This window comes from Podarcis vaucheri, assembly GCF_965113315.1.
Source record: "Podarcis vaucheri genome assembly, chromosome: 2".
Taxonomy (NCBI): Eukaryota; Metazoa; Chordata; class Lepidosauria; order Squamata; family Lacertidae; genus Podarcis; species Podarcis vaucheri.
The window spans coordinates 43,014,832-43,041,054 of record NC_138760.1 but is presented as its reverse complement, the minus strand read 5'-3'; the positions used below and the strand labels follow the sequence as shown (position 1 = coordinate 43,041,054).

At 41.6% G+C, this 26,223-nt stretch overlaps 1 protein-coding gene across 5 annotated transcripts in view; it reads left to right on the top strand.

Moving 5' to 3' along the window:
- The window catches only part of MYOCD (myocardin), a 224,187-nt gene that overhangs the window by 113,289 nt on the left and 84,675 nt on the right, over window positions 1-26,223 (top strand). For 3 of the 5 annotated variants that reach the window (XM_082213806.1, XM_082213807.1, XM_082213808.1), the window contains one exon: window positions 14,011-14,251. In XM_082213806.1, coding sequence (XP_082069932.1) covers window positions 14,011-14,251 — 241 coding nt within the window. Of the gene's footprint in view, window positions 1-14,010; window positions 14,252-24,634; window positions 24,669-26,223 lie in introns of those variants that run through there. The other 2 variants (XM_082213810.1, XM_082213811.1) reach the window with 2 other exon arrangements.

Genomic DNA, 26,223 nt, shown 5'->3' with positions numbered 1-26,223 from the left:
TGTAAGATTAGTGGAGTGTAAATCCTTAATCCCCTGGGTATCTGGCCTCTGAAATATATTGTTCTCTATTTCCCCCAGGGCAGCAGTGTTCCATCTTGTAATTGTAAAGTATTTATCTGGGTCACATTAAAAAGCATTTGATATAATTTTAAATTTGGCATCTCTGGGCTGCCTTTGTTTAGACCAGTGTATATAATTTGGTTAATTTTAATGGTCTTTTAAAAACTTTGCCACAAAAAGGAAGGTTTTTTTCTTTAAAAAAAATATTAAATATTTATAAGTAGTTCGTTGGAATGTCAATTGGCAGCAGGAAAGGGTGATTAAACAGGAGATGCTTAAAAATTCTCTTGAACATTGGCTTAGCTGTGTATGTGTTTTGTGGAATGGTTTCTATCTCTCCCTCTATCTTGCTGGATGGCCATAGCATTGGAGCCTGCTCTAAGCTCTTCTATGCACTAACCTTTCACAATGCAAATTTAAACATAAGGTTCTTCCCCCGGAGAACAAAGTTAAATCAGTTTGCTTCCTGGCCTTCAGATGGTGCCAAGCAGTGTTGGGGTACATAAAGGCATTTTGCATTTTATTCATTTTAGAAGGCTATGGCTAGTACTAAAGAACATGCATGGTTTGTGTCAAAAGTGTTGCATATTGCCAGGTTATGATTTTAGCATACGATTTCTGATTTTGTTTGACTCTTTTCATAAAGACCACTCATGGAGTCATGGAAGTATGTGACATTGAAGACTTTTATGGGCTTTTATAAAGGACAAAGGCTCTAGATTTTACAGTTATAGGAGGGTGAGGGGAGTCAACGGGGAAACTTTAAATGAGGGACTCCTAATTTGGGGTTGTATCCAGTGGTTGGATTAGCCACTTCTGCTCATTCAAGACACTTAAAGGTAAAGGTAAAGGTACCCCTGCCCGAACGGGCCAGTCTTGACAGACTCTGGGGTTTGTGCGCCCATCTCACATCTATTGGCCGGGGGCCAGCGCTGTCCGCAGACACTTCCGGGTCACGTGGCCAGCGTGACAACGCTGCTCTGGCGAGCCAGAGCCGCACACGGAACGCCGTTTACCTTCCCGCTGGTAAGCGGTACCTATTTATCTACTTGCCCCCGGGGGTGCTTTCGAACTGCTAGGTGGGCAGGCGCTGGGACCGAGCAGCGGGAGCGCACCCCGCCGCGGGGATTCGAACCGCCGACCTTTCGATCGGCAAGCCCTAGACGCTGAGGCTTTAGCCCACAGCGCCACCCGCGTCCCATTCAAGACACTTGATTTTCACTAATTCTCCCTATCTGCTACAACTCGCACAGTCACCTTGAAAAGCTGCTTCTGAGTTTGTGGCATGTCCTATAGGACGTGGAGCAAGGGCTGCAGTGGGTTGGGGGGAATCAGTGAAAATGGGGTGCTGTGCCTTTTGTGAGCTGAAGTGCTTCCACTTGCCTGTTGCCACCACTGGACACAAACCATGCTTCCTGCTTACACCTTATGGTAGAAATAGACAATAGGAAATTTGGTTAGGAATATACCTCACCTCCACCTCACGCTACCAAAATAAATTTGGCTGATTCAAACATTTGAGAAAACTCAGAAGGGTTTCTCTAATATTAAGTGGAATAATAATTTTCCATCTAGATCGCAAAGCCAAGGATGTCTTATTAAAAGAAAAAATAATTTTCAGTTTTGGAAGTTGCTTGGAAGTGTTCTAGAACTGTTGGCACCTGTCTGTCACTGGAGACAATGGAGGAGTGCACCTTTGGGGTGAGGTGAAGCTGTTGGAAGGTTGCAGTGCCTGCTGTGACTGTAGGGACCGATGTGGGAGAGATGTGTTTTGTTGCATCTGGGGCAGATGAAGGTGTCCAGCTGTGCTGGTGCAGACGCACCATTACATTTGTTCTCTCTGCACTCCTCCCAGTGGTCATTTTTCCTCTGGTCACTGCTATGTCTCCAGGCACTGCGGTTGTCTGCAAGGGATTCCCACATGGCAGGGTTGATGTTGTGAGCCTTCATGTCACGTTTGCAGACATCTTTGTAATGCAGAGTTGGTCTGTCAATAGGCCTGATGTCTGAAGCCAGTTCCCTGTAGAGCATGTCCTTGAGGATCCTGCCATCTTCCATTCTGTGGACATGACCAAGCCAGTATAGACGTTTCTGAGACAGGAGTGTGAACATCCAGGGAATATGGGCTTGGGGGAGCACATCTTTGTTTGAAATTCTGTCCTGCCGTGTAATATCCAAAATCTTCCTGACACAGTGCATGTGGAAGGCATTGAGGTGTCACTCTTGACAGTTGTAAGTTGCCCACAACTCACTTCCATAAAGCAGCATGCTCAACACTCAAGCCTGGTAGACCTTCATTTTGGTATTGGATGTTAGCATCACATTCTCCTATACCCTTTTGGAGAGGCAAGCCATTGCTGTAGCTGCCTTGCCAGCGCAGCATTGATGGAGAGATTGCTGGTTATGGTGGACCCAATTAGCTAGGTACTGTGGACCCCCTGTTTTTCAAAAGCCAAGCCATGAACCCCTACTTTTGAAAATGTTGATATCTCTATTGTAGTTTTTGTTACGTGAATGGTGCTGTGGACCCCCTGGGGTCCATGGGCCACCATTTGGAACCACTGTTCTAGACCCATCTAGATCACTTCCTGTCTATGATTTGTCTCCATTTTAAAAATATTTTATAGCTAGCTCCATTTCTAGAAATGTTTTTGAGAAATCTGCCCCATGTCATCTACTAGCTGTCACTTCTACAAGACTAGTGTGAACATATGAGATGGATAATGAACCTCAATCAGAGCCTTGGCTGAGTGGGATGACTTGAAAGTCCTTATAATTTTGTAGCAGGCCTGGCACAGGACATGTAGAGACTTCAGAAGACACACTCAGATCTGACAAAGTCCATCAAACCGCATCCAAAGGACACTGTTTTCTGGGTCTATTCACTCTATATTTTGTTTAAAAAAGGAAATACAGTCATGTACACAATAATTGAGAAGAAGAAAATCAAGGAGAGAAAGGACCTAATCAGTTGGTCTTATATTTCACTCATGCCTCTTAGAAGAATTGAAAGATAGCTATAGTTATATTAAACAGAGGCCCAGTCATTGCAATAAAAGTAAAACATGATGAAATGGAACTATATAGTGGAACTCTAGTCCCATCCTTCTGATAGGAAGGAGATGTCTACCCCTTTCCCCAATTTTCTGCAATCAGGGCATGTGTATTGTTATCCTTGCTCTCCACAGCTTTCTTTCCAGTCCTTGATGAGCCAGTTGTCTGGTTAGATAGAGGCAATCATTCTACCACACATTGCCACTTAGAGAGTACTTCCCAGGGTAGTTTGGTCATTTGTGTCCATTCTCTCTACTGTTCTGCCAAGTAGCAGGAATAATTTCATATTGCATCAGGTGCAGATGTGGGAATAAAATGGTAGTATATGTTCATTTGAGCTATAAAGACCATGTGAGGTGACAATAACAAATAAAGTTCCTCTGCATATATGTATGAAACACGAAAGTAGCTGCCTTGGCACTGGTCTGTTGTGTATCCTAGTTTATCAACAGCACAGTAACAGGCTGTTTCCACTGAACCTTCAAAGTATTGAAATGATTTACTAAGTCATTGATGCAAAAAAGCAAACATGTCCATGTGTACATGTGCCCTAGGGGATGGATCTTTATCAGCTGTCATTACGAGTCTGTTTTTATTTATATGTTTAGCACCAATGGTGTGCTGAGCACTGCATAAAGCATGCTTATTGCCCTGAGCAAGAAATACAGGAATGGATTGCATTGCAGTCTTGTACAATGGAAACAAGATGGCTAGATCAACTGTTCAATTGTTTTGGTCCTCATGAGCAGTGCTCTGATAGAAGGAGTTTCTGCCACATTTTCCTCATAACCCATTTGGCCATCTGAGATTGGTTCAAATGCTAATTTCTAGGTTGAATTTTCCTTGCCTTTTTTACCACTGTGTCTGATTTATCCCTAATTCAGTTCATGAATAAGACCATAATCTCCAGTCCTGGGCAGCAAGGCTACTTCCCTGAGCCTACAGGACAAAGCAGGTTGGTTGTCACAGCACCATGGAGAGCTCTTAGTCTCCAACAAGGGCTGAGACTAGACTGAGGCCTTTTGCGCCTCTGCCTCCAGCACTCTTAGACTCTGCCCTAGTTTGGAGAACAAGAGCCAACCCTCTGGCACTGTGTTGGCCTTCCATCTGAAACACTGTGCTAGTATTGGAGGCATTTGTGAAACACTTGATTCCTCAGGCCATGGGGAAGGCGGCTGTGAAGGTCCTGACTTCGTTTCTATGTGCCCTGATGCTGTTGCATTGGTTCTGCAGACTCCTGCCTGCCAGCCTCACGTTCAGTGGTCCCCTGATCACCAGAATTTGGCTCAGAGCCAGCTGATAGCTTCTGACTCAGTGTCCTGGTCACTATTGCATGGCAGGATGACAGGCTCAGGCATGTGCTGTCCATCTAAGGTTGTGTACTGAATATAGTTCAGACATTCAAGTATAGAAGAATGAGATTTTCTTCTCGAAGGAAGTCCCAGCTGCTAAAATATTGTGATGTGATACTTTAGGCCAAAGAGGGCCATGGTTTGTTATTTAGTCTGGTTGTACTGGTTGTGGAGTCTTCGTATGCTTTGGAAAAAGGACTACACAGCCAGAGGTGGATGCTTTTCACCTGGTTGGTACATAAGGTGCTCCCAGGAAAAAACAACCGTGTAGGTCCCCTAGGAGAATATGGGTAACCTGTCCTTCGCTCAACCTAAGTAAAGTCTCTATTCCTGGACTTTCTGGTGCTTTCTGAATATTTTTCATTATTTTATTAATCAGGTTTGTCATTGTGGCTTTTGTTTCTTCCTCTTCTTCTGGCCTGGTGTAGGAGTTATTTGCATTTAATTTTCCGTTTCAAGTCTCTGCCATGTTTTTTCCCCCCTTTCCTCCCCCTCTCTAAAAAATAATTTTGTTGTAGTAAAAACGAAAAAGAAAAAAGAAACCCTAGCAAAACAAGCCAGGAAGCAGAGGCAATTACAAAAGGAATGGCTGGACACTTAGGAAGCTTCCTAGAATCCTTAGAGATAGGAAGCTCTAGGCTGAATTACCCTCATTTTCTTTTTTATAAGAGCTATTGACGGTTATGAACGGACTGGTATCAAAAGGTGACGGATTCATACACACATAACCTTCCAAGTGACTGTGGTCTGGTGCAAACATAGTTTTACATGTGTTGTGAGCAAGGCTTGACTTGTGTCGTTGTTTGTGCATGTGGTGCCCAAAGTACATTTCTCTTGGTCCAGTACAAACTTGGAAAAACATCTCTTCTGTATCTGTTTTGAAAAATAGGAAGACTGTTTGGTGTCCTTTAGCTTTACTTAGTTCCCTTTATTTTTAAGCTCCTTGCATTTCTGTCTGACTGAGTTGTATTATAGGGATGATGAGCTGTATATGTATATGCTTGAGAGACAACTGAGCCGAACAGAACCACTTTGTTTCCCACAGTCCAAAAAACAGTGGTGGACCCTGGGGTCTCAAATTTCAGCAGCGCTCTGTGTAACACCAAAATTCGGCACCTCCCAAGTCTCACCTTCCATTCTGCATCACAATTGTGGCATCCCCTGTGATGTCTCTGAGGCTCTGAGCCCAGTGTGACCGAAGCAGTTGACTCCCCTAAATCTGCCTCTGCAAACAATATAAATTTACCCTTTTCACCAATTGCCATGTGCTGAAGGCATGTTTGCATTTCAAAAATTAGATTAGGAGGAACTGTTCTGTCAAAAGAGTCAGTCTGTACATGTGGGGGACTACTTCAAAGTCAATAATAAAGCTAATAAAGCTAATAATAATAATAATAATGTCACACAGAGGTCTTGCACAAGTATTCTTTCTCACTCTTGTTCAAGCCTTTGTCAGATAAATATTACCCTTTTGCTAGAACTGTGTGTGTGTGTGTGTGTGTGTGTGTGTGTGAAAAGAGAGATTGCCCCTCGCCGTCAAAGCACAACCCACATTTTGCCTGTTATGAAACAGGATACCTAATGCTGTTAATATTTGCCTTTGTGCGCTTTTTTTTGCCTTTGTGCGGATTTTTTTTTTGTTAAAGGTGCATGTGCAAAGGTACAGTAATGAATACATGTACCCAGAACAGAAAAAAGGTAGTGGATGGTAGTGGTTAGTGATTGAAGGGAGGGGCTTTAAAGTTAAATTGCTACTGTGGATGGCAAGTGTAGGAATAGCAATGAATAGCAATAACTGGGGGGGGGGGGACTTGGACTGTGTAGAAGCTAATGTGACAAACTCAGCTATGAATGCCTTGCGTGCAATATAAGACCGCTATCTGGAAGCTGCCCAAGACTGGAGTATTTCTTGTCTAATAGATGTTCATCCATTGTATGATATCACCTTGCTTCTTGTTAATTTTGGATTACCTGGGGCTAAAATGACAACAACTATCTTACATAATTATACCCCTTTGAAGCTGTGACTCACATCGATTGTATTTGTTTGTTGTGGAATTCAATACCTGTTGTAACAGCATTCCATCTGTTGTGACACTTCCAGAGAGCAATAGTTGATGATCATTTTAGTTATGGAGCATCCAGGGCAGCTGGAAGTGCAAGGCAGGTAAGTCATGAAAGGCCTGGAGAGTTACTGTAGGTGGGAGGAAGGATAACAACTCCTCTGCTTCTAGTCTGTCAGGGAGTTTTTTCAACAGTCCCTTCTCCCCTGCTTTCAAGAAATCATCCCATGCTGCTTGTTCTTTGGCAGTGGTTAGAGAGGTGGGCAGGCCACCTCTCTAGGGCACATAAAGAATTTGCAACTTGATGGGAAAAATGGACTATAACCTCCACATAATGAAGCAGCCTTGTTGCTTAATGGAGGAAGCACTGGGGAGTTTAGTGAACAGAACCTTCCAAACTTTAATATTATCTATGGAGAAAAACAGATAACCCCAATTCCGCACTCCAGGAATGTTTTTCACAAGGATAAATTCATTACTTTGTTATTCTAGGCAATAAAAAAAGTTCAACTTCCAAAATGTTGATTTCCCACCCCTGTCTTCTCTGCACATATCCACCAATATCAGTTGTGGCAACTAGTCAACTTTCTGAGAATCATTGTCAGCAGGGGAAAGTACATCTGGCCCTGCCTGTCTTTCAACTCCTTAGAGAATCTGGAAGTACCCTTACTGTCTACTACACTGTAAACAACAGCTAACAAGCATAAATACCCATGTTTTTTTATCAGCAACATTCTTGCAAGCAGAATCCCAGGAACACAAACATACCACAATAAACATGCAAAGAATGCGATAAGTTTCATCTATGTGGCTCCCTTTTCCTTCCTTTCTCTCTCCCTCCTGGTTTTTCTCTGCTGGTTTTCAAGGTTTTATGGCAAGCCTTGATTACTCAATAGCCACTCACCATGCAATAGTAGGGGATGCATTTACTTCCCCTTGAATCTTTGCTAAGACAAACAGGAAAAAATGGGAGACAAGTGGATGAATGAGACATCTAGACTTACACTGTGTTTGTTTCCATCCAGCGAAAGGAGTTGGAAAGATAAAGGGGCTTGAAAAAGCATATGCATGATCCAGCCAAAGTAAATCACCTAAGTCCCACTAATTTCAGTGGAAAATATTTAAACGCATGCATATTATTCCAATGAAATCAACTATAGGACTTAACTTTGACTTTGTCTCATGATTTTGACTGATTCCTACAAAAAGCCTGGAGTCAATTTGACTCTTCTGAAGTTGTCTTCTGAAAGCAGTGTCGTAGCCCCACTGTGAGCATTTTGTGTTTGTAGCCAGAAATGAAAGTTTTCATGTGACCAGAATTCCTTACAGGAGAATCCTTTGCATGCTTACCCGTAATTAAATCTCACTGAATTCTGTGGGGCTTACTACCGTGTAAGTGTGCATAGCATTGTAAACTTTATCTCTTAAAATTAGAAGCATAGCATCCTGCTGAACAGTGATAAAAATTTTGGGGACTGCCAAGCCCAAGCATGGCTAACTGCTGGACTGATGTGCCCCCCCTTACTGATTTGCAAAAGCAGAATAAAAAAATAAAAAGCAAAATAAAAGAAGACACTGGCAATGTTGCCGCTGGAGAATTGGCCAAACCTGGATGTGGCCCCAGAGCTAAAGAAAAAGGTAGCTACCTTTGCTCAGGCAGTGCCCAGAAACAAATGCATGTATGCTAGGTGTATGCTTGGGTTTTAGCACTGCAAAATAAAGTAAGTTCAAGTTCAAGTAAAGTAGCAGCCACATTCCAATAAAGCAAAGTCAGGAAAGCTGAGGTTAGGTTCCAATGAGACAAGTCCAAGCAAAACAGATAGGGCACTGAATACCTCTGGTACAATATGATACAAGCAGACTAAAATATTATTTCAACCACAAGCCGATTCAGATGGAGTCTTAAATAGAGCCACAGCTTCATATGTATGGCTAGCTCCACCCGCAGAGGCAGAAGCCTGTTCCATTAAGGGTTAGAACAGGCTTCTCAACCTTGGCCCTCCAGATGTTTTGAGACTACAGTTCCCATCATCCCTGACCACTGGTCCTGCTAGCTAGGGATCATGGGAGTCGTAGGCCAAAAACATCTGGAGGGCCAAGGTTGAGGAAGCCTGGGTTAGAACCTGCTTCGGTAACCATCAACTCCAGTGCATGGAGACTGTGGTTCTGCTGCGGCTTTGGGATTGGAGTCTGAGAACATGGGTGCAGTCTCCTCAGGTCAGAGTCATAGTAACATGGGCTTCTCTTCCAAGGCCATGGGGATGCCTGGGACAGGTTCTGTGGGAGAAATCCCTTTGCCAGTCTGATACTTCTTCTAAATCTTTGGCTTCATCCTCTGAAGATGGAAGGGTGGATAGGTCATCAGGAAAGGAGCCAAGGTGGTGGTGGTGGGGAGAGCCTCTTATTCTATCACATTCTCTGCACTTGACACAACTTTCTTTGGAAGGAAGCCATTGCAGGCAACAGCAAAAGGAGCTGATGGACGAAAAGTTTGTCACTTTCTTTTGCTTCTCTTTCCCTGTGTTTTTTTTAATCACTACCTTAGAAATACCTTTTTAAATGAAAAGTTAATGAGAATGATGTAAAGGCCACATTGAAAGGAGGTCCCTTAATTGGGAAGCTTGTACTCTGTGTTTCAGGTGTCTCACAAAAGATCCAGATTGGTGATGCATGCAGGGAACTACAGGTCCAACAGCTTTTGAAACATTCTAGGGCTCTAGTGTGTTTCCCTTCCTCCCCCCCCCTAAAATATGAAATATTTCAGGTTGTTTTACAAGCATCTGGACAATTCAATAAAATGTACCTATGGAAATACTGTCACTGAGTTTCTGGAGGAAATGGATATTTAGAGTTTAAATTTGCAAAGGGAAATGTACTGCATTGCTCAACCATCAAACCTATTTAACAGAACACCCTGCCTGGTCCATACTTTCCAAAGAACAAGTGAGCCTGTAATGTATGTCTTGGGATTGTGAGTAAGAATGGATTTTAAATATATTCATCAGACTTACTGCCTACCCATTTCCAGATTGCTCAGCAAGTTTCCAATGTAGGAGTTGACAAACACAGAAATTTTCAGTGCACGGAAGTGAAAGCAGGAATTCCAGGAATCAACATTAATAAAATCTGCTTCAATCTGATCCATCCCAGAGACTAGTTAGTTCTTACCTTTCTCCATCCACATGCCTAGATGAGCAAAAATAAAAAACCCAACCCCCAAACTCAAAGCTTATTTATTTCTTATTTTACTTCATAAAATTTATTTACTGCTTGATTGTAGAAAACCTCAAAGTGGTTTACAAAACAGTAATATTATTAGTAAAAACAAATAAAACATTTAAAAAATTAAAACCAGCAATAAACTAAAAACACACCAGCATTCTAAATATGTGTAGACTTGTCTAAGCAAACATGTTTTTAGCAGGCACCAAAAAGAGTACTGTGAAGGTACCTGCCTGATGTCAAAGTGTAGGTGCTGTCACTCAAATATTGATTTCTTACAAGTGCAAAATGGGTATAATATGGCATCTGTAACAGTGCCAGTTCTACAAGTTCTGCAGATATACCGTAAGTGGCTGAGTCGGCATATATGAGGTGAGGCAATCCTTCAAGTAAACTAGTCCCAAGCTGTTAAGGGCTTTAATTACTAGTAGTAACTCCTTGAACTTGGCCCCGTAACAAATCAAGCAAAAAGTGAGCTGCGTAGAGAACCAAAGGCATGACTGGGTGAGCAGCATCAGAGACGTCTTATAGCCATGCTCACATATAGGTGGTGATTTCACAACAGCCCACCTCCAAATCCCAGAGAGGCTCAGCCAAGAAGATGAGGAAATTAAATCCTTTGAAGCTGAAGCGGAGGCTTAGTCCTTCAAGCAGAAAAGACTGTAGTGGGCCTGGGTAATTCTGTAGAATCTTATGCTGCAAGAGAGGGGACCTGCCAGGGAAAAAAGAGCCAACAGAAAGGGGGGGAAAGGGTTAGACAGAGCTTATGTAGCACAGTGGCTAAGTGCACAGAGGAATCAGCCAGTTAGTCCAAATCACACATACTCAGCTGTGAACTCATTAGATGGCTTAGGGAAGCTGTTATCTTGCGTATTTATTGTTACTGAGACAATGTATGTGAAACACTTTGAATACTGTGTATGATTAGTGTCATGGATGTGTCAAGAGAAAATATTACTGGTTCACTAGTATTATATTTAATTCTGTAAAATATATCCTCAATGGACACTATATCTACAATATATTTGTTTCATGAGAAATAGTAAGACTGATGGCTATTGGCAATAAGAGAGACAAAACAGGTCAGACATGGAAAACTTGTGGGAGGCAGGAGTTTTAAAGGCTAGCAGTTAGTGTGCTTACCTGCATCTCCATGCTCAAATTGTATATTTGTTCGAAAGGCTATTTTAAAATGCCACTGGTTTCAAAAACTCTTTCTTTACTGCTTTAGCCATAATTGTCATGATGGTCCTCAGTGCCTCGCGTGTGCAGTCCCAGTTTTATCTCAAAAGGAGTAGTCTCTCAGTCTCTAAGGCAAAGACCTCAGGTGGCAGATTTTGAATGCCATGAAAACAGGAGTGAACACATGCAAACAAAAACAACACAGCTGGAAGGGGGAATGTTGGGGCAGGGGAGCCTTAGCAATGTATATGGGGGGGGGGAGAGAGAAAGGGGATCAAAACAACCTCTTCAGGCAGAGTTTCCACCACCCGGGTGAGACAACTGAAACGGTCTGCTTTCATGTTCTTGCTAGCCTCAGCCCTGAACTTGAAGCAGGTCCTCAGATGTTGAACACAGTGGGCAGACAGATGGAAGGTAGAGACCATTTCAAACATTTGCTGTGTGATAAAACCTATTGGTGTCAACTTAAATGTATATATTTATTTCATTCATTCATTTTGGTATTGGTGTGCCTAGTGTCTAGGATGCCAGTATTACAATGGGGTTGTCCTTGTTATATTAAAACTGAATCCGGACAGTTGTGGAGAAGACATTTTTCTTTCACTGTTTCAAATATTTATGGCCCCTTTGTACGTCTTGGTATTAAGCAGAATCAGAAACACTGTAGCAGAGTTGTCTGAAACTTTTACTCAACAGATTTCATCTTGCTTGGAAGAGCCCATGTAAAGCTACCATTGTAATGAGACTTTATGGGTCTTAATATTTATAGGCAGAGAAGAGACAGGACACGTCCTGTTCTGTGTATAGTCTTGCAATTTATATGTTGGCAGCAGTGTATGATGGGAGATGTGTTCTGAGGCTCACAAGTATGCTTAAGCTTTATAAATATGCTAAGTTCAAGCTGAAGTGAGGGAACAGTGTGGAATGCTTTGAGGCCAAATCTGACATGGGGGTTTGCAAGGAGGGGTAGTGAGCCCAGCACGCCAGTGCTACTTGAGTGTGTTGTGAAAGCAGGCGTCTCTAATAGCATGTCATGACCCCCAGGCTTTCAGTGAAGCACCCTACTACAGTTAGTGAAAATTAAACGGTTACACATGCTCCAAATTTCAGAATAATGTTGTTCTACTAATATAAAAAGCCTCCATGAGGAGCACCGATGCTGGTGGTCCCAGAGCTTCGACACTGCCTTGCTGGCTCCCGCTCACTATTTTTCACAAACATAAATAATCATAATCCATATAAAACTGTCATATTGGTTCAGCACAGACGTCACCAAAGCCCTGGGCCTAATTCATCAAAGATTTAATGTTCAGCTGCACAAAGTTACTTTTTTATTTTTTTGGGTGAGCAGATGCAGTTTCCCGGATTGTCCTGTCATCACCAATAACTTTCCACTGGAAAGATGCATCACATCAAGAGTTCCAAAATGCTAAGAAAGATGAATATTTGAAAACACAAGAATAAACAGTTATTGCTAGTTGTTTCTTAATGACATAAAGAAGAGGATTTTTGATGTTTTGGATATAACTGTGGATGGATTGCCATGCTGTTGGACATATTGCATGCCAAAATTGCTGGGGGGAAATCTTAATAAATCAGGAGGGGAATTTGTGTGGACAACTGGCCCAGCAAAGCCACAATGGGCTATTATTATATTAATGGGAAGTTATACCACTTAGGACACATTATTATTATTATTATTATTATTATTATTATTATTATTATTATTATTTATTTATTTATTTGCTTTAAGATGCTGTGTACTCACCCTTATTTTTGCAACTGAGAATCTTATATCTAAGTTTGTGAACATCTCATTGTTCATTAATTGAGGAGGAGGTTGGCAGCTAGAGATGAATACATATGCATTTTGGATCATTGTTTCCAATGATAATGCATTTTCATAATTTTAAAACTTATATCCTACATTTTTGTGATCTTTTATTTGAATGTCCATAACTTCTGTGTGTGGTAATAGTGTGGCAGGTTGGAAGAGGGCTGGTGTGCTCTCAGTTTTCTGCATTCAATGGGCCAGATCAGGAAGGAAGCATTTCCCGTCCTCAAGGAAAAGAAATTGTTTTTAACTTCTGTAACCATTCTAAACTGATACTTATATTTTCCAACCTGCACTCTTGCTACAAATGAATGAGGTTCTCCTGTGGTCATGAAAGTAGGCTGAAGTACCAAAATGGAGACATTTATGGAAACAATGGACTATGTGAATATCTGTGTGGTATGCTTAAGCCAGTTGAACCCTTGTATACTCAATTTTTATCCTGTCAGGTAGTAGGTAGAGTTGGCACATTCAGGACAGTGTGGTCACACAAATATATTTTCTGCATAATCAGTAAATGTGGGCATTGGCAGCATTTTGTCTTTATCATCATATTCCAGTAAACCCTGATCCACTGCTGGTTCAATACTATGTTGCCCCTCCAGTGGATAGTGAAGGATATACTGTTGGATTTAGACTAGGTAGACCCAGAATCAAATTGCTCTTCACTCCCACTTCCAGCCATAGTTACTATGACAGTCACTTCCTCAGTGATTTTTATTACTTTACTTGTATTACTCCATCAAATTTCAAAGTGAGAAAAACATTGACAGCTATGTGAGCTCCAGTGCATAGAGCCTTGTGGTATAATGGTCACTTACTTGGTACCTGGATGGGTGAAGGTTGAGACCCGACATGGCAGCTCTCCTGTCTTCCTGGGAGCCACACCATTTTTTTGTGGCCATTGACCCCTTCCCCTGGCTGCCGCAGAGCATCCTGGGTTCCCGCCAGACCCAGTTTTGAATTCTGGCAACAAATGGATGGTTGCTGATCCACACAAATCCATTACAGGTAAAATGATATATGGCAATATAATACCACAACTAGATAGGAAATAGAGGGGACAAAAATCTTGACTCTTCTGTTGCCATTTGAAGCAGTTGAAGTCAAACTGTATGACTATCTAGCCTCACTTTTGAGACACAGAATGTATGGCAATTATTGTGTCCTCAATGCAATTTTCATGTGTTCTGTCCTGCCTCCAGTATCATATCAAGTCATATATCAACTTTTCTCCTTACAGCTTTTTGTTGGAGTCCCAGTTCTTAGAAAGCGTGGGACTTTCAAAGTAGAGGAAGAGATATCTGACAAAGTCCCTTCAGGCCTAGTGATGAATGGTGTGATTAAACAGGAGCTTTCAGGCCAGAAAAATGCACCCAGTGGAAATTCAGAAGTGTTCCTCAAGGACTGTGTTTGCAGTGAAGTGAGAAACTTGAACCTTCAGTCATGTACCCAAGTCCCTACATTTGCTGAGAGCAAGAATGGTGAGTCCTTTTCCTAAGAAATCAGAGGGAAAGACATAACATGCTCTGAATATGGCAGCAAGGTGCATACATAAATGCAAAAGTATGGTGCTACTTTGGCATATGGTGAGATACCTAGCTTTCTGATAAACAGACTTTAAAACTGCAAGCTGTGAGGAAAGAAGTGACTCTTAAATCCTGACTCTGTCTTCACTCACCAGGATGGCATATGTTAAGGTTATTCAAGCTGCTGGCAATATAATAGTCTTTGTAATGGAAAGGTTAAGAAGTACTAGTCAGTTTTGCACCATTTTGATTGCATGAGCTAGTAGATTTTTGAATTTACCTAAATATTTCAAGGACACATCCTGCTTTGTGTTTCCCTTTTGTTTTCCCAGGACAGTTTTTAAAGAAGCTAAGTTAGGAATTTGTGGCTTTGGATGTGGAAAATCCAGGTTCATATCTGGAGATTGCTATAGGTCATTTTGGCTGCAATCCTAGGCACACTGACCTGGAAATAAGCCTGACTGAACCCATTGCAGAAGGTCCCAGGTTCAATCTCTGACATACCCACATCAGGCTAGGTGAGACCCTTGCTTGAAACCCTGGAAGTGTAGACAATGCTGAGCTAGGTGGTCCAAAAGTATAAAGCAGCATCCTATGTTTCTCAATAGGACTCAATAGGAGTCACTTCTAAGTAGAATCGTATAGAAATGATTTTTTTTCTTAAGTTATAAGAGTGGCATAGTTGTTCTGCTCCATGTTCCTGCTCTTTTCCATGACAATCCATTAATGGTGGGATGGAGTACAGTGTGTGTGTGTGTGTGTGTGTGTGTGTGTGTGTGTGTGTGATGGTGTCTTTCCACTATCTTTTTGCTTGACCTGCCTCACAGGGCTGTTGTGATTCTAAAGTGCCTCTTGAGCTACTTAGGCAAAAGAGAGGATACAAATGTGGTGAAACAGACTCCCTCCAACTACATATTCCCTGACCCACTTGAATGAAAGACAAGAAATTGTAAGTGTCCATCTGGTTTGAGTTTAAAGTAATGTGCAGAAAAGGTTGCATGTTTTCAAGGACCTTGTGCCTAAGTAGTAGATTGTACCACAGTTTATTACACAAATTGAGCTTTTTATTGCTCAGCTTTGTTGATCTGCCAGTTGGGATAAAGAACACAACGTACCCCATGGTCCCTATCAGGGAAAATTAGAAAGCATTCAGTTCTGCTTAAACTATGAAGTATCAGGGAAAGTTGTAATTAAATCCAGAGAGCGAGTGCCAGACATGCTGGTGTCTTTAAATCAATAACTATTTTGGAAAAGTCTTATAAGTTAATCAATTGGAAAATGACAAAGATGTGTGAGTCAAAAACACCAACAAATTACAGTTCTGAGAAGGTGCACGAGGACTGAATCTTGGTAGGTTTTGAGAGTAAACCTGGACCCCACTAAGGCTTTCTCTATAGGCAAGCAGCCTCTGTGACATGCATGTGTTTCAATTTAAATCTTTATTGTGCTCAGAGTGTGCTTATTAAATGATTATCTTGTCCCAAGATCATTTTAGCCTTTGTTCCACATAACCAGGTAGTAGGTGTATGTGTAGGGAGATTTTCTGCATTAGGTTTGGAGCTCAGATCAAATAAATACTGCAAACAATGTATTGAACTCAGGTGACAACTAATCCCCTGATGAGATATTGTCCCGTGGCTTGAACTTTGCAGCCGGGACTTTAATGCCACTTAAATCAGAATGTAAGAACTGAAAGAATTCCAGGAATGTGGTGATATAAATTGTATTTTTAGAGCTGTGAATGACTTGTGAGAGCGAAACAGCACGGTGACTAAAGATAGCACAAGTCAGTTTTTCCATGATTTATCACAAGAACTTTCACCCTAAGTAAAAGTCATTTAATGTTGTGATAGCAGCACACACAGGCTGGCAGGATTTCAAACCAAGTCATTCATTGCATATTTTGTCACAGGAAAATGTTTCCATAACATACTAGAACTCCAAACTGCATTTCATCTGCATACAAGTGCCACTTGAGAGCATTGCCTAGAAACATCAACTAAGCATGAGGTAAATGGTTTGTAATTCTCCAGTGGCCACAGTCTCTTAAAAAATAAAATAAAATCTACAGTCATTCCCCTTCATGGTCCTAAAATACATCCCTCGACTAGTTTTCAATACAGTCAGTTAAAGATCTTGCGTCCTGCCATGGGTCAGCTTGATTCTAAGTCAGAGATTGGATGGCTTAAGTTACTTCACAAGAGAGATGTTGCCTCTGAAGCATCTACCAGGATCAACCAGAGACCTATGAAAAGCCTGAGGAAGGGTCATAGCTTAGGGAAAAGACCATAGACCATTTGTTTTGCATGCAGAAAGTCTCAGGTTAAAACCCTAGCATCTCCAGGTAGGTTAGGAAAAGATTCCCTGCCTGAAGCCCTGGAGAGCTGCTGCCAGTCTATGTAGACAGTACTGAACTAGATGGACCATTGGGCTGATGAGGGAGCATCCTATGTTCCTATGCTAGGTCATATCACGCAGTGTCTTGCACGTAATAGTATACAGCAGACATTTAGCATGCAACTGAATCTTCCCGTACGGAATAAGCCCCACTGACTTCAAGGCATTCAACTAAATTTTATTCAGAGTAGACCAATATAAAGTAATGGTGCTAACCTAGGCACGTTCATTAATTTTAGAGGGTCTACTCTGAGTAAAACTTAGTTGAATACTACCCAAAAGATTTGCTTCTCAAAATAAAGTGGTTTAATTTGCACTATAAATCTGGATCCGATCCAATGTTATTGAAGGGTTTGCAGTTGCTTGCTTGGATCGATGGAGGATAGCAAGGGCTAAGTGTGTATTGAAACAAACACAAATGTAAAATTTACATCCATTGCTCTGCCTACTTTTGCCTCTGGCCCTTCCCACCATTGGGCCGTGGCCCTTGGAAGGCTGTCCAAGGTTTATGAAGCTAGCTTATTCCAATAAACTATAGTCAAGACACAAAAACTACATTTTAGTGTTCAGACATAGGACTAAACCATGGTTAATTGAAAATGAAGCTTCTCTCTGTTCATCATGGTTGAACCATGAGGATGAGGGGAGCACACAAGCCGAAGGTTGTGCATGAAATGCTAAACCATAGTTTAGCATTGCATCTGAACCCAGGTCATTGTGATTCCTATAGGACAACAGTCTGACATGACAAATCTTTAGAGCAATCCAGGTCAGTCATCTGAATCAACCCTTCTTTGGATAGAGAATAGAAGGAGGATGAGAGAAGAAACAGTTTATTCTTGCAGGGTCCATGTCTCAGAAGCCAGGCTGGGCTGCTGACTTCTGGGCTATGACTAAACACACTAGAGGAGAACAAGTCCTTTGTGGATCAGAGGTCTGTGCCAGGGACTGTGAATGGCTATTGTTAGCTGCGTAGTGACAGCCATGAAGCCCAAGGTGACTGAGGATTTGCCACAGTTAGAGCAATTCTAACCCCTTCCCCAAGACTCTTTATATGAATACGACTAATGTAGCCTCTTTCCCCACCACTTAAGAGCCCTGCACATGTTGCACTGCTGTGCTTGCAAACCGCCAAAGCAGCTTTCTGAAAGGCTTGTGGTTACTAAAAAGGATGTTAATAAAGCGGGAAGAATCATAATAATAGCGCAAACATGACAGATTTCTTCCTGATGGACGCACACATCCCATAAACATAATTGTCACTGCAGGGTTCTTGCCAGAATTCCTGAAGGTGTTTTCAAGCGAACTGCAGTCTTACTGCTAAGGCTATTGGGGGTTGGTGAGCAACACTCATCTGTTTGCAACTGAAGACCAGTTTGCAAAAGCACATGAGGTGGCTGTTAGGTCAGTCGCTCCTTCTCTTGGAATAGAAATAATGGCGTCCTCTTAATACAAATAGCACAAGTGCTTAATTTCTAAAATGAGAGGTGCCTTAGCATCATACTCTTGGGCTGTCATTCCGCTTGTGTGCATGTGGGTGCCCTTGTGGCTCCAATGCTGAAAATAAGGCACACTTTGTATGCTCAGAAACACTGTGTTTAATTATTACTCCGCAGATGTCAGGAGTCAGGACTGAACTCTGGCATTGAAAATGGATTCTGAAAATGGATTCAGATCTGGTCATGGATATCTCCTTCTCTTAACCCTTCCCCTCTCCCCTCCAGCTTTGGTATAATCTTTGGAAATGCACTTTATTTTATATTATATTTGCTACTGCGAACTCTGGATTAAATTATCGTTCACAATATGCTAGAAAGCACAGCCCTAACCATATAATAACATGAAAATATGCCATGAAGAGTATGCCTATCTTTGGTGTTTTCTGCTCTGCTCTTCTTTTAATTCTCCACACATCTTAATTTTTGCAATCTTATCTACACACACACACACACACACACAGGTGTAAGCTCCATTGGATACAATGGTCTGACTTCTGAGCAAAAATGCATAAGATCGCTCTGCAAATAGATATGTTATATGACACAGTGGAGCTATGATTGTTTCCTCAAAAGTACAACAGTACTGACAACTTGTCATACGTGAAGAGAAGAACTGTTTTTTTTTATTTAGAGCAATATATAAAACTGCTTATTTAAAAATCTAAACAGTGTGCTTAAAGCAATATAAAACAATTCTCAATAATATGGAGATAAAATTGGCAAAACAAGTATACGTAACAAAATTATTGCACTGCTTTTTCTGAATTACAGCAGGTTTCACATATAGTGGTAGTAGAGATTAAAGCAGAATTTGTTTCAGTTGCTTTGTGGGTTTGTATCCCTGGCACACACCAGAGGCGAGATGTGTGGTATATATATAAACCAGTGGGGTGGTCACTTGGTGAAGTTCAGCAAAATATTACACCTGCCCATTTATTTTTCATTGGTTTTTGTCAGGATCTAGGCTTCCAGCTGACTTGAACATTTAGGGCAAAAGTGGATATCCTGTGGGCCTCCAGATGTTCAACAACTCAGATGCCCATTCAGCCCCATCCAGCATGCCCAGTACTCAGGGATGATGGGAGTTGCAGTCCAACAACATCTGGAGGGTCATAGGTAAGCCAATTCTGACTGAGGGGACCTGAGGCAGAAAGTCAATCCATGCTTTCCCGCTGAGTTCTGTCCAAAGTGAGAAATTGCAGAAAGATAAACCTCATTTGAAAGATTTGCATGAGTAAACATTTATTAAACAAGTCAGCCTCACAATGACTAAGTGGTAACCCCTGGACCTTTTAAAGATTTAAGTTGGTCAAACCCTGGTCCTTTGGTCTGAGCTACTAAACGGACTAAGTGTATGGCTTTCCTTATGCTGTGGACGAAAGTGCCTTACAGGTTTAATTATTATTTTTATATATGTTGGAAGCTGCCCAGTGTGGCTGGGGCAACCCAGTAAGATGTGTGGGGTGTATATAGTGAAATTTTATAGTAAACTTTTATGGAAAGGGACGTCCCTATTTTCATTGGAGAAATCATAGAATCATAGAGTTGGAATAGACCACAAGGGCCATCGAGTCCAACCCCCTGCCAAGCAGGAAACACCATCAGAGCACTCCTGACATATGGTTGTCAAGCCTCTGCTTAAAGACCTCCAAAGTAGGAGACTCCACCACACTCCTTGGCAGCAAATTCCACTGTCGAACAGCTCTTACTGTCAGGAAGTTCTTCCTAATGTTTAGGTGGAATCTTCTTTCTTGTAGTTTGGATCCATTGCTCCGTGTCCGCTTCTCTGGAGCAGCAGAAAACAACCTTTCTCCCTCCTCTATGTGACATCCTTTTATATATTTGAACATGGCTATCATATCACCCCTTAACCTCCTCTTCTCCAGGCTAAACATGCCCAGCTCCCTTAGCCGTTCCTCATAAGGCATCGTTTCCAGGCCTTTGACCATTTTGGTTGCCCTCCTCTGGACACGTTCCAGTTTGTCAGTGTCCTTCTTGAATTGTGGTGCCCAGAACTGGACACAGTACTCCAGGTGAGGTCTGACCAGAGCAGAATACAGTGGCATTGTTGGACTCTTATCCACATTGGGTCATTAAACCTTGTTTCAAAATGAAGTCATAGCAGCACAAGGTTGTGTGCAAAAGGTTCCAGGTTTAGTCCATGGTATCTCCAGTTAAAAGCAGTAGTAGGTGATGGCAGAGTCCCTGTGACACCGGGGAGCAAATACCAGTCAAAGTAAACAGCAGTAAGTGGATGGAAAAATCGTTTGACCAGCTGTTAAGGAGCTTCCTATGTTTTTATGTCTCTCTTGCTCTTCCTCACTTCCTTCCTTTTGCATTATGGAACTTATTGTTGCCACAAGCTTCTTTCCCATGCTGGCTCCTATACTCTTTTGACCACCAAGGCTACATTCAGTTTTCCTTATTTGGTAATGAATCTAAAAGTGGCCTGATCCCACCAGGTACCAGTATGCAATTTTAAGGCAGGTGCAAACAAATGGGAAACGGATCCCTCCATACCTGCCCAGCTTTGTGCACACTTTCTCTGAAGCACCGTAAGACCACTATTAAGAAGAAGCTCCTGCCAACCTAGCAGTTTGAAAGCAAGTCAAAACTGTCTGCGGACAAACGTCGGTTCCCTCGGCCAGTAAAGCGAGATGAGTGCCACAACCCCAGAGTCGTTCTCAACTGGACTTAACTGTCAGGGGTCCTTTACCTTTATTGTGCTAAGTATGGCAAGGCAACCCAGGCAAAGAAGCCAGGAGATTAAAACTTCATCTCTTTTTAGTAGCTGCAAGGCGTTTAGCCCATTGCATCTAAGCACATTTAGCAACTCTGTTCTCTTTTGCCTTGCTATTCCATTTTGTCCCAGCAGACTTTGAAATGCGCCTTTGGCTTTTTCCTGATCAGAGTGCTCTTCTCCCTTAGTCTCGCTCTTATAGATGGGTCACATTCCTTTGCGCTCCTAATAATCGCAAATCAAGCAAACTGGGCCAAAACAAGTGTGCCTCTACTATCGAATGTCAAAATATGATCAAGCCTGGCAAGCCTCCGGCAGAGCATTAAAAATAGCTTACTAAGTTACACTGTGAAAATCACTAATATAACAAGACTTGTGTGTCTGATCCCATTAATGGGGGAAAGCTAATATGGTGATTTCATGCAATACTGATGGAAATCAATAAAAGGATATTTTGGGGGGAAGAAAGCACGCAATTCTATTATTTAAGGCATTTTGTACAAAAAGTTAGAAAATAACATTTAACTTGCATGTCTCTTGTCCAACTCAATAAAAGTTATTTTGCATTGTTAAAGCTTTTGCTCAAGTTAAACTAGAATGAGACTACAGAGCAGTTCGGTTTCTGGGCTCACCCTTCTCAGTCATGCAGAATAGTCAATTCCAAAGAGATTGGGGGGGGATCTCTAGTGCATTTTGCTATGACTTCTGATTAGTACAGTTGGGCCCAATGGATTTATGTTGTATAGATTAGAACATGGAGCCTGGCTTTTGGGTGAGGATATGGGTATTTACAGCTTTCTATGGTTATTTTCTGCCAAGAGAGGAATTAGCATTTGTTTTCTTCCTAACATTTGTGAAAGTTTCCCAATATTGCTGAATATCATGCTTCATCAGTAGAAGAGTCCTTAGACTAAAATCTGACATATGAAGGAAGCAGAGGGGCAGGAGTAGTAAAGGGCATACTGTGTATCAAAGTTTTCCATATTCTGTGTCAAGAAAACTCAAACTCTACAAATAGAATGAATTATGCTAGTGAACTATTTTCTTCTAGGCTTGCTTTGAGTTTTGTTTCATTTTAGTATTGCATGATCTCTTTTGCTTCCAAAATCAGTTTTCAGAAAACATTGACAGGGACTCAATGAGAAGGTGAAAAGAAGGTTTGAGAATTGGAGCTGCAGTGGTATTGGGACAGAAACTTGGAGCTTTGGTTTGGAATAATGAGCTCCCGTTGCTCGGTCCCTGCTCCTACCAACCTAGCAGTTCGAATGCACGTCAAAGTACAAGTAGATAAATAGGTACCACTCTGGCAGGAAGATAAATGGCGTTTCCGTGCGCTGCTCTGGTTTGCCAGAAGTAGCTTAGTCGTATTGGCCACATGACTTGGAAGCTGTCTGAGGACAAATGCCGGCTCCCTCAGCCAGTAAAGTGAGATGAGCGCCGCAACCCCAGAGTCATCTGCGACTGGACTTAATGGCCAGGGGTCCTTTTACCTTTTTTTAAGAGGTTAAACAGTGCATCAAGGTGCATCTCCTGACTAGTAGATGCCTGCCCAGATCTCATCTGGCTTTTAAAAATTCACACCTATGGCTTCCATATTCTCAAGCTTATTCTGCAACCTTGAGGGCTGGGAACTTGCTTTTTAAAATAAAGGTGAAAGTTTGAATCTTGAAATGCCAGGTTCTGAACCTTGTACCAATTTTCCTGTTAGCTTAGTAAACTGGCAGATGTGCTGAGTACACATGGCCCTGGGAATAATATGCTTAGGAGCTTGGGAAGATGCTAGAATGCCTATTGCTTATCACCTATCAAAGATATGCGTATGTGATCTACCTATCACAAATACTCCAGTCATTATGTCATCCATTTCCTTTTGCCCTTTCCACATCACAAATACGCCCAATGGTTCCCTGTTGCTCAGCTTCCAGTGGCATTGCCTTACAGTTTTACTACCGACACAAGTCAACCATCTAGGTGGCAGATGTGCTGTGAAGAGTCCCTTAACAGTACAGTGCTCTGATTTGATGTTCTTCTGGTCTTTTGAAAGAGTGTGTGCAGGTAGGATTTAAACGACTGCAGAACTATAAAGCCCTAAATGTCTAGGACCCAGCACACTTCCTTCTGTGAAGCATAATGATATTGGGATCAGTTCTCTCTGTTCAGGAAATAAGATATTTGGGAACAGCATCTATGGCATGCCCTCCCAAGTGACACCTTTCAGTCTCTGTCTTTGCACAGTTTTAGGATATTGCTGCTGAAGCTTTCATAATCAGCCTGTCATTTGACAATCAGGGGACCTCATACATTAACAACGCTAAGACACCGATCTGGCTCTTATTTTACTGTTTTAGTGTAACTGTTTCATTCTGTTGGACAATGTGTTAACTGTTAACTTTTCTTCCTTTCTTGGGTGCAATGAGGCAGTAAAATGTAGCCAATTTTATCCTCACAGAAGACAGACACATAAATGAACCCTTTTTAAAAAGAAATTTTCATTTTACACCTCAAGAAGGAAAAAAAGAACTATGTGTAGAGTTAAAGCCTCAAGATAGATAGATAGATAGATAGATAGATAGATAGATAGATAGATAGAATAATGAATCAAATCTCTGTCTGAGGTGGAATTGCATGAGTCGTCCTTACTATGCACCTCATTTTAGAAAGATGGGGTGAAGTTGCTTCCTTGTTGCAGCTCTTCCTCATACATCTATCTTGGCTTTAATCATTGACACAAGCAGCGATGAGGACTTGTAGGTTTTTAATTCTCCAGCAGATCAACCTTCCGACGAGTGATCTAGCTCCAACCCACTGGAGTAAGAGATGGGCACAAAGCTATCTGATTCTAGCAGAACAAAACAAATATTCTGGCCCTGCAATCTTCTGACCATATATAGACTTAACTAGCCTTTTGGAAGATATGGCTGATATCTGTGATCAGTACAAAGCAATTAGTTATGAAATGTCTGTGCCGCCAAAGGGTGGTTTATAAGGATACTTTTTTAAAACCATCTTTCCCCCTTTGTGTGCTTGCATGTACGTATTTCAGCTCATGGGGACCCTATTATTGCCACTGAATGCTGGGTCATTGTAACCGAGAAGTGCTTAGTAACAATTGAATCTGGGCAGCAAGAACCAAATTGAGTAATTCTCATATTGGAAATTGTTGAGAGAGAAATGTGAGTCTAGTTATTGGGTGCTACTCTCATGGCTGTAGGAATTTCTGCAATAAAAGTGCTGATTGTTCCCATTTTAAAGTGAACAGGTTATATATATCCTGTATGTTGAGCATCCTGATTTGCTTACACAAATTTTCTGCACATTTAGATTATATATGGTCTTTTGTTTTGATTTGTGTGGGGGACAATTATATGGCAATGAGTCTTCGTTCTACATTAATTCAGATTTGCTTGTGTGGTGTTTATACGTCTTCTGGTTGGTGTTTCATTTATCCCACACAGTGCATTTCCCCATCACTTTCCAAAACTCTAAAAACCAGATTGTTTTTTTTAAATAGATTTGTTGTTCAAGGTATGGGACTGTTTAATCTATTTTAATTGTGCAAACCTAAAGTTCTGATATGGACTTGAATCCCTTTCACAAAATTGTGACAGTCTGGTTGTACCCTATGTTTTTCAGATTGCAATAGGATGTTGAGCAGTTTAAATACCACCCTACTCTCTGCTATACCCAATTTTGCAGAGATAAAAGAGTCAGAAAGTGATGTTCCAATCGGAATTTTGTAAGTTTCAGTATTTTATTAAAGTGTCCAATTCTGTAGCTATCAATATTTTATTAACTATATGTATTTTAAAATAGTCGCTTGATCCTTCCAGGGCCCTATGTTTGTTGTTGTTGTGGTGGTGGTGGTGGTGGTGGTGGTTGTTGAGGAACCCATTGTTTCCACATAAACGGCACAATAACTCTCTGGAAGGTGAATTCAGAGGAGGGTCACAAGAGAAAGGAATTGAATTAGATAGAAAGTGAAAGCAAAGCCTCCAGGGTCAACATGCACTTTAATCTGTTACTAAGAATAACCTGTTAGTATAATATGCACAGCCTAAAAGCGAGAAGGCAATCAAACAAGTGTAAACTAATATAGTGAGCTATTGGTATAGGAGCATGTAAATTGGAAACAGGTGTTGAGTGACTGAGAGCAAGCATGTGATGACAGGGCACTCTGAATCAAGACAGAGGGTTTCTTTGCGGAGCATCTTGTTTTGCAGTTACTCTTAGTTTTGTTTGCTACAGTTAAAATAAATAAAAGCCAAACATGAATCAAACATGAGCTGGGATCCTAATGCTACATTAAAAAATTGTTTTGCTTTGGAAACTGCTCTTTGGGGTAACTGGAGCCTTGTTCTTCTGTCTACACTATCCTGTTGTAGATAATTTAAAGTTGTCCTGTGTGTGGATTTGGAGTGAGTCCCAGGAGCAGAGCCAATAGCAAACATCTAGCATTAGGGACATGTCCACTCTGTAAGCTTATCCTCTGACGGATGTTCTTGCAGGCTGGATCTGGCCAGTGAATGCCAGAAAGTGATGGTGTGGACAGTTTACAAGTTGCTTGCCAGGAAATGACCGGTGAGAGTAGATCATTTTCAAATGGGTTGGTGGACTCTGCAGACAGAGGATATCTTTTAGAGAACAGCACGGAAGTGTCCGTTCAATATGTTTATTCTAAATCACTGTCTGCTACTCTATTTACACTTTCCCTAATGGCTTTGGAGCTCCTAGCAGAGAGTGTAGATTGTTAACTCAATATTTGTGCATACAGTCACTGATGCACTGATATATAGTCACTTGGGGCTAAAGGAGACCATGTCTCCCTATAAATGCTTGCAACCATGTACAGATGCCAAAGTGTAAAATACATGTGTAAAATACATCTGCGCTGCGTTAGTTATGAAGGTGCATCAGTTATGGTTCAAGAACATCTTTTCTCTTTGAAATGTAAGGCAGCTACAGTGGGACCCAACCTACTAGTGCCCCCTGCCCCTCATGGTACAGGGTGATGGGGCACAGGTAGGAGAGGCCACTTGCCCTGAGCCCATCAGACTCCCTGCCAGCCTCTGAGTCGCATCCTGAGGCCAGCTGAAGCTAGAATGTATTCAGGTGAGGAAAAGGGAACCCTATCTATCAATCCCTAGCAACAAAGAAGTAACATATGGACCACAGACAAAGCCTTTATTGATTAGTATCCAAGATGGAGTAGATACTGAAAGAGAAGGACATGTGTGAGGATGCCAACTGGTCACCCAAGCTGGGCTACTGGGCCTTGCTCAGCAGCTCAAGGT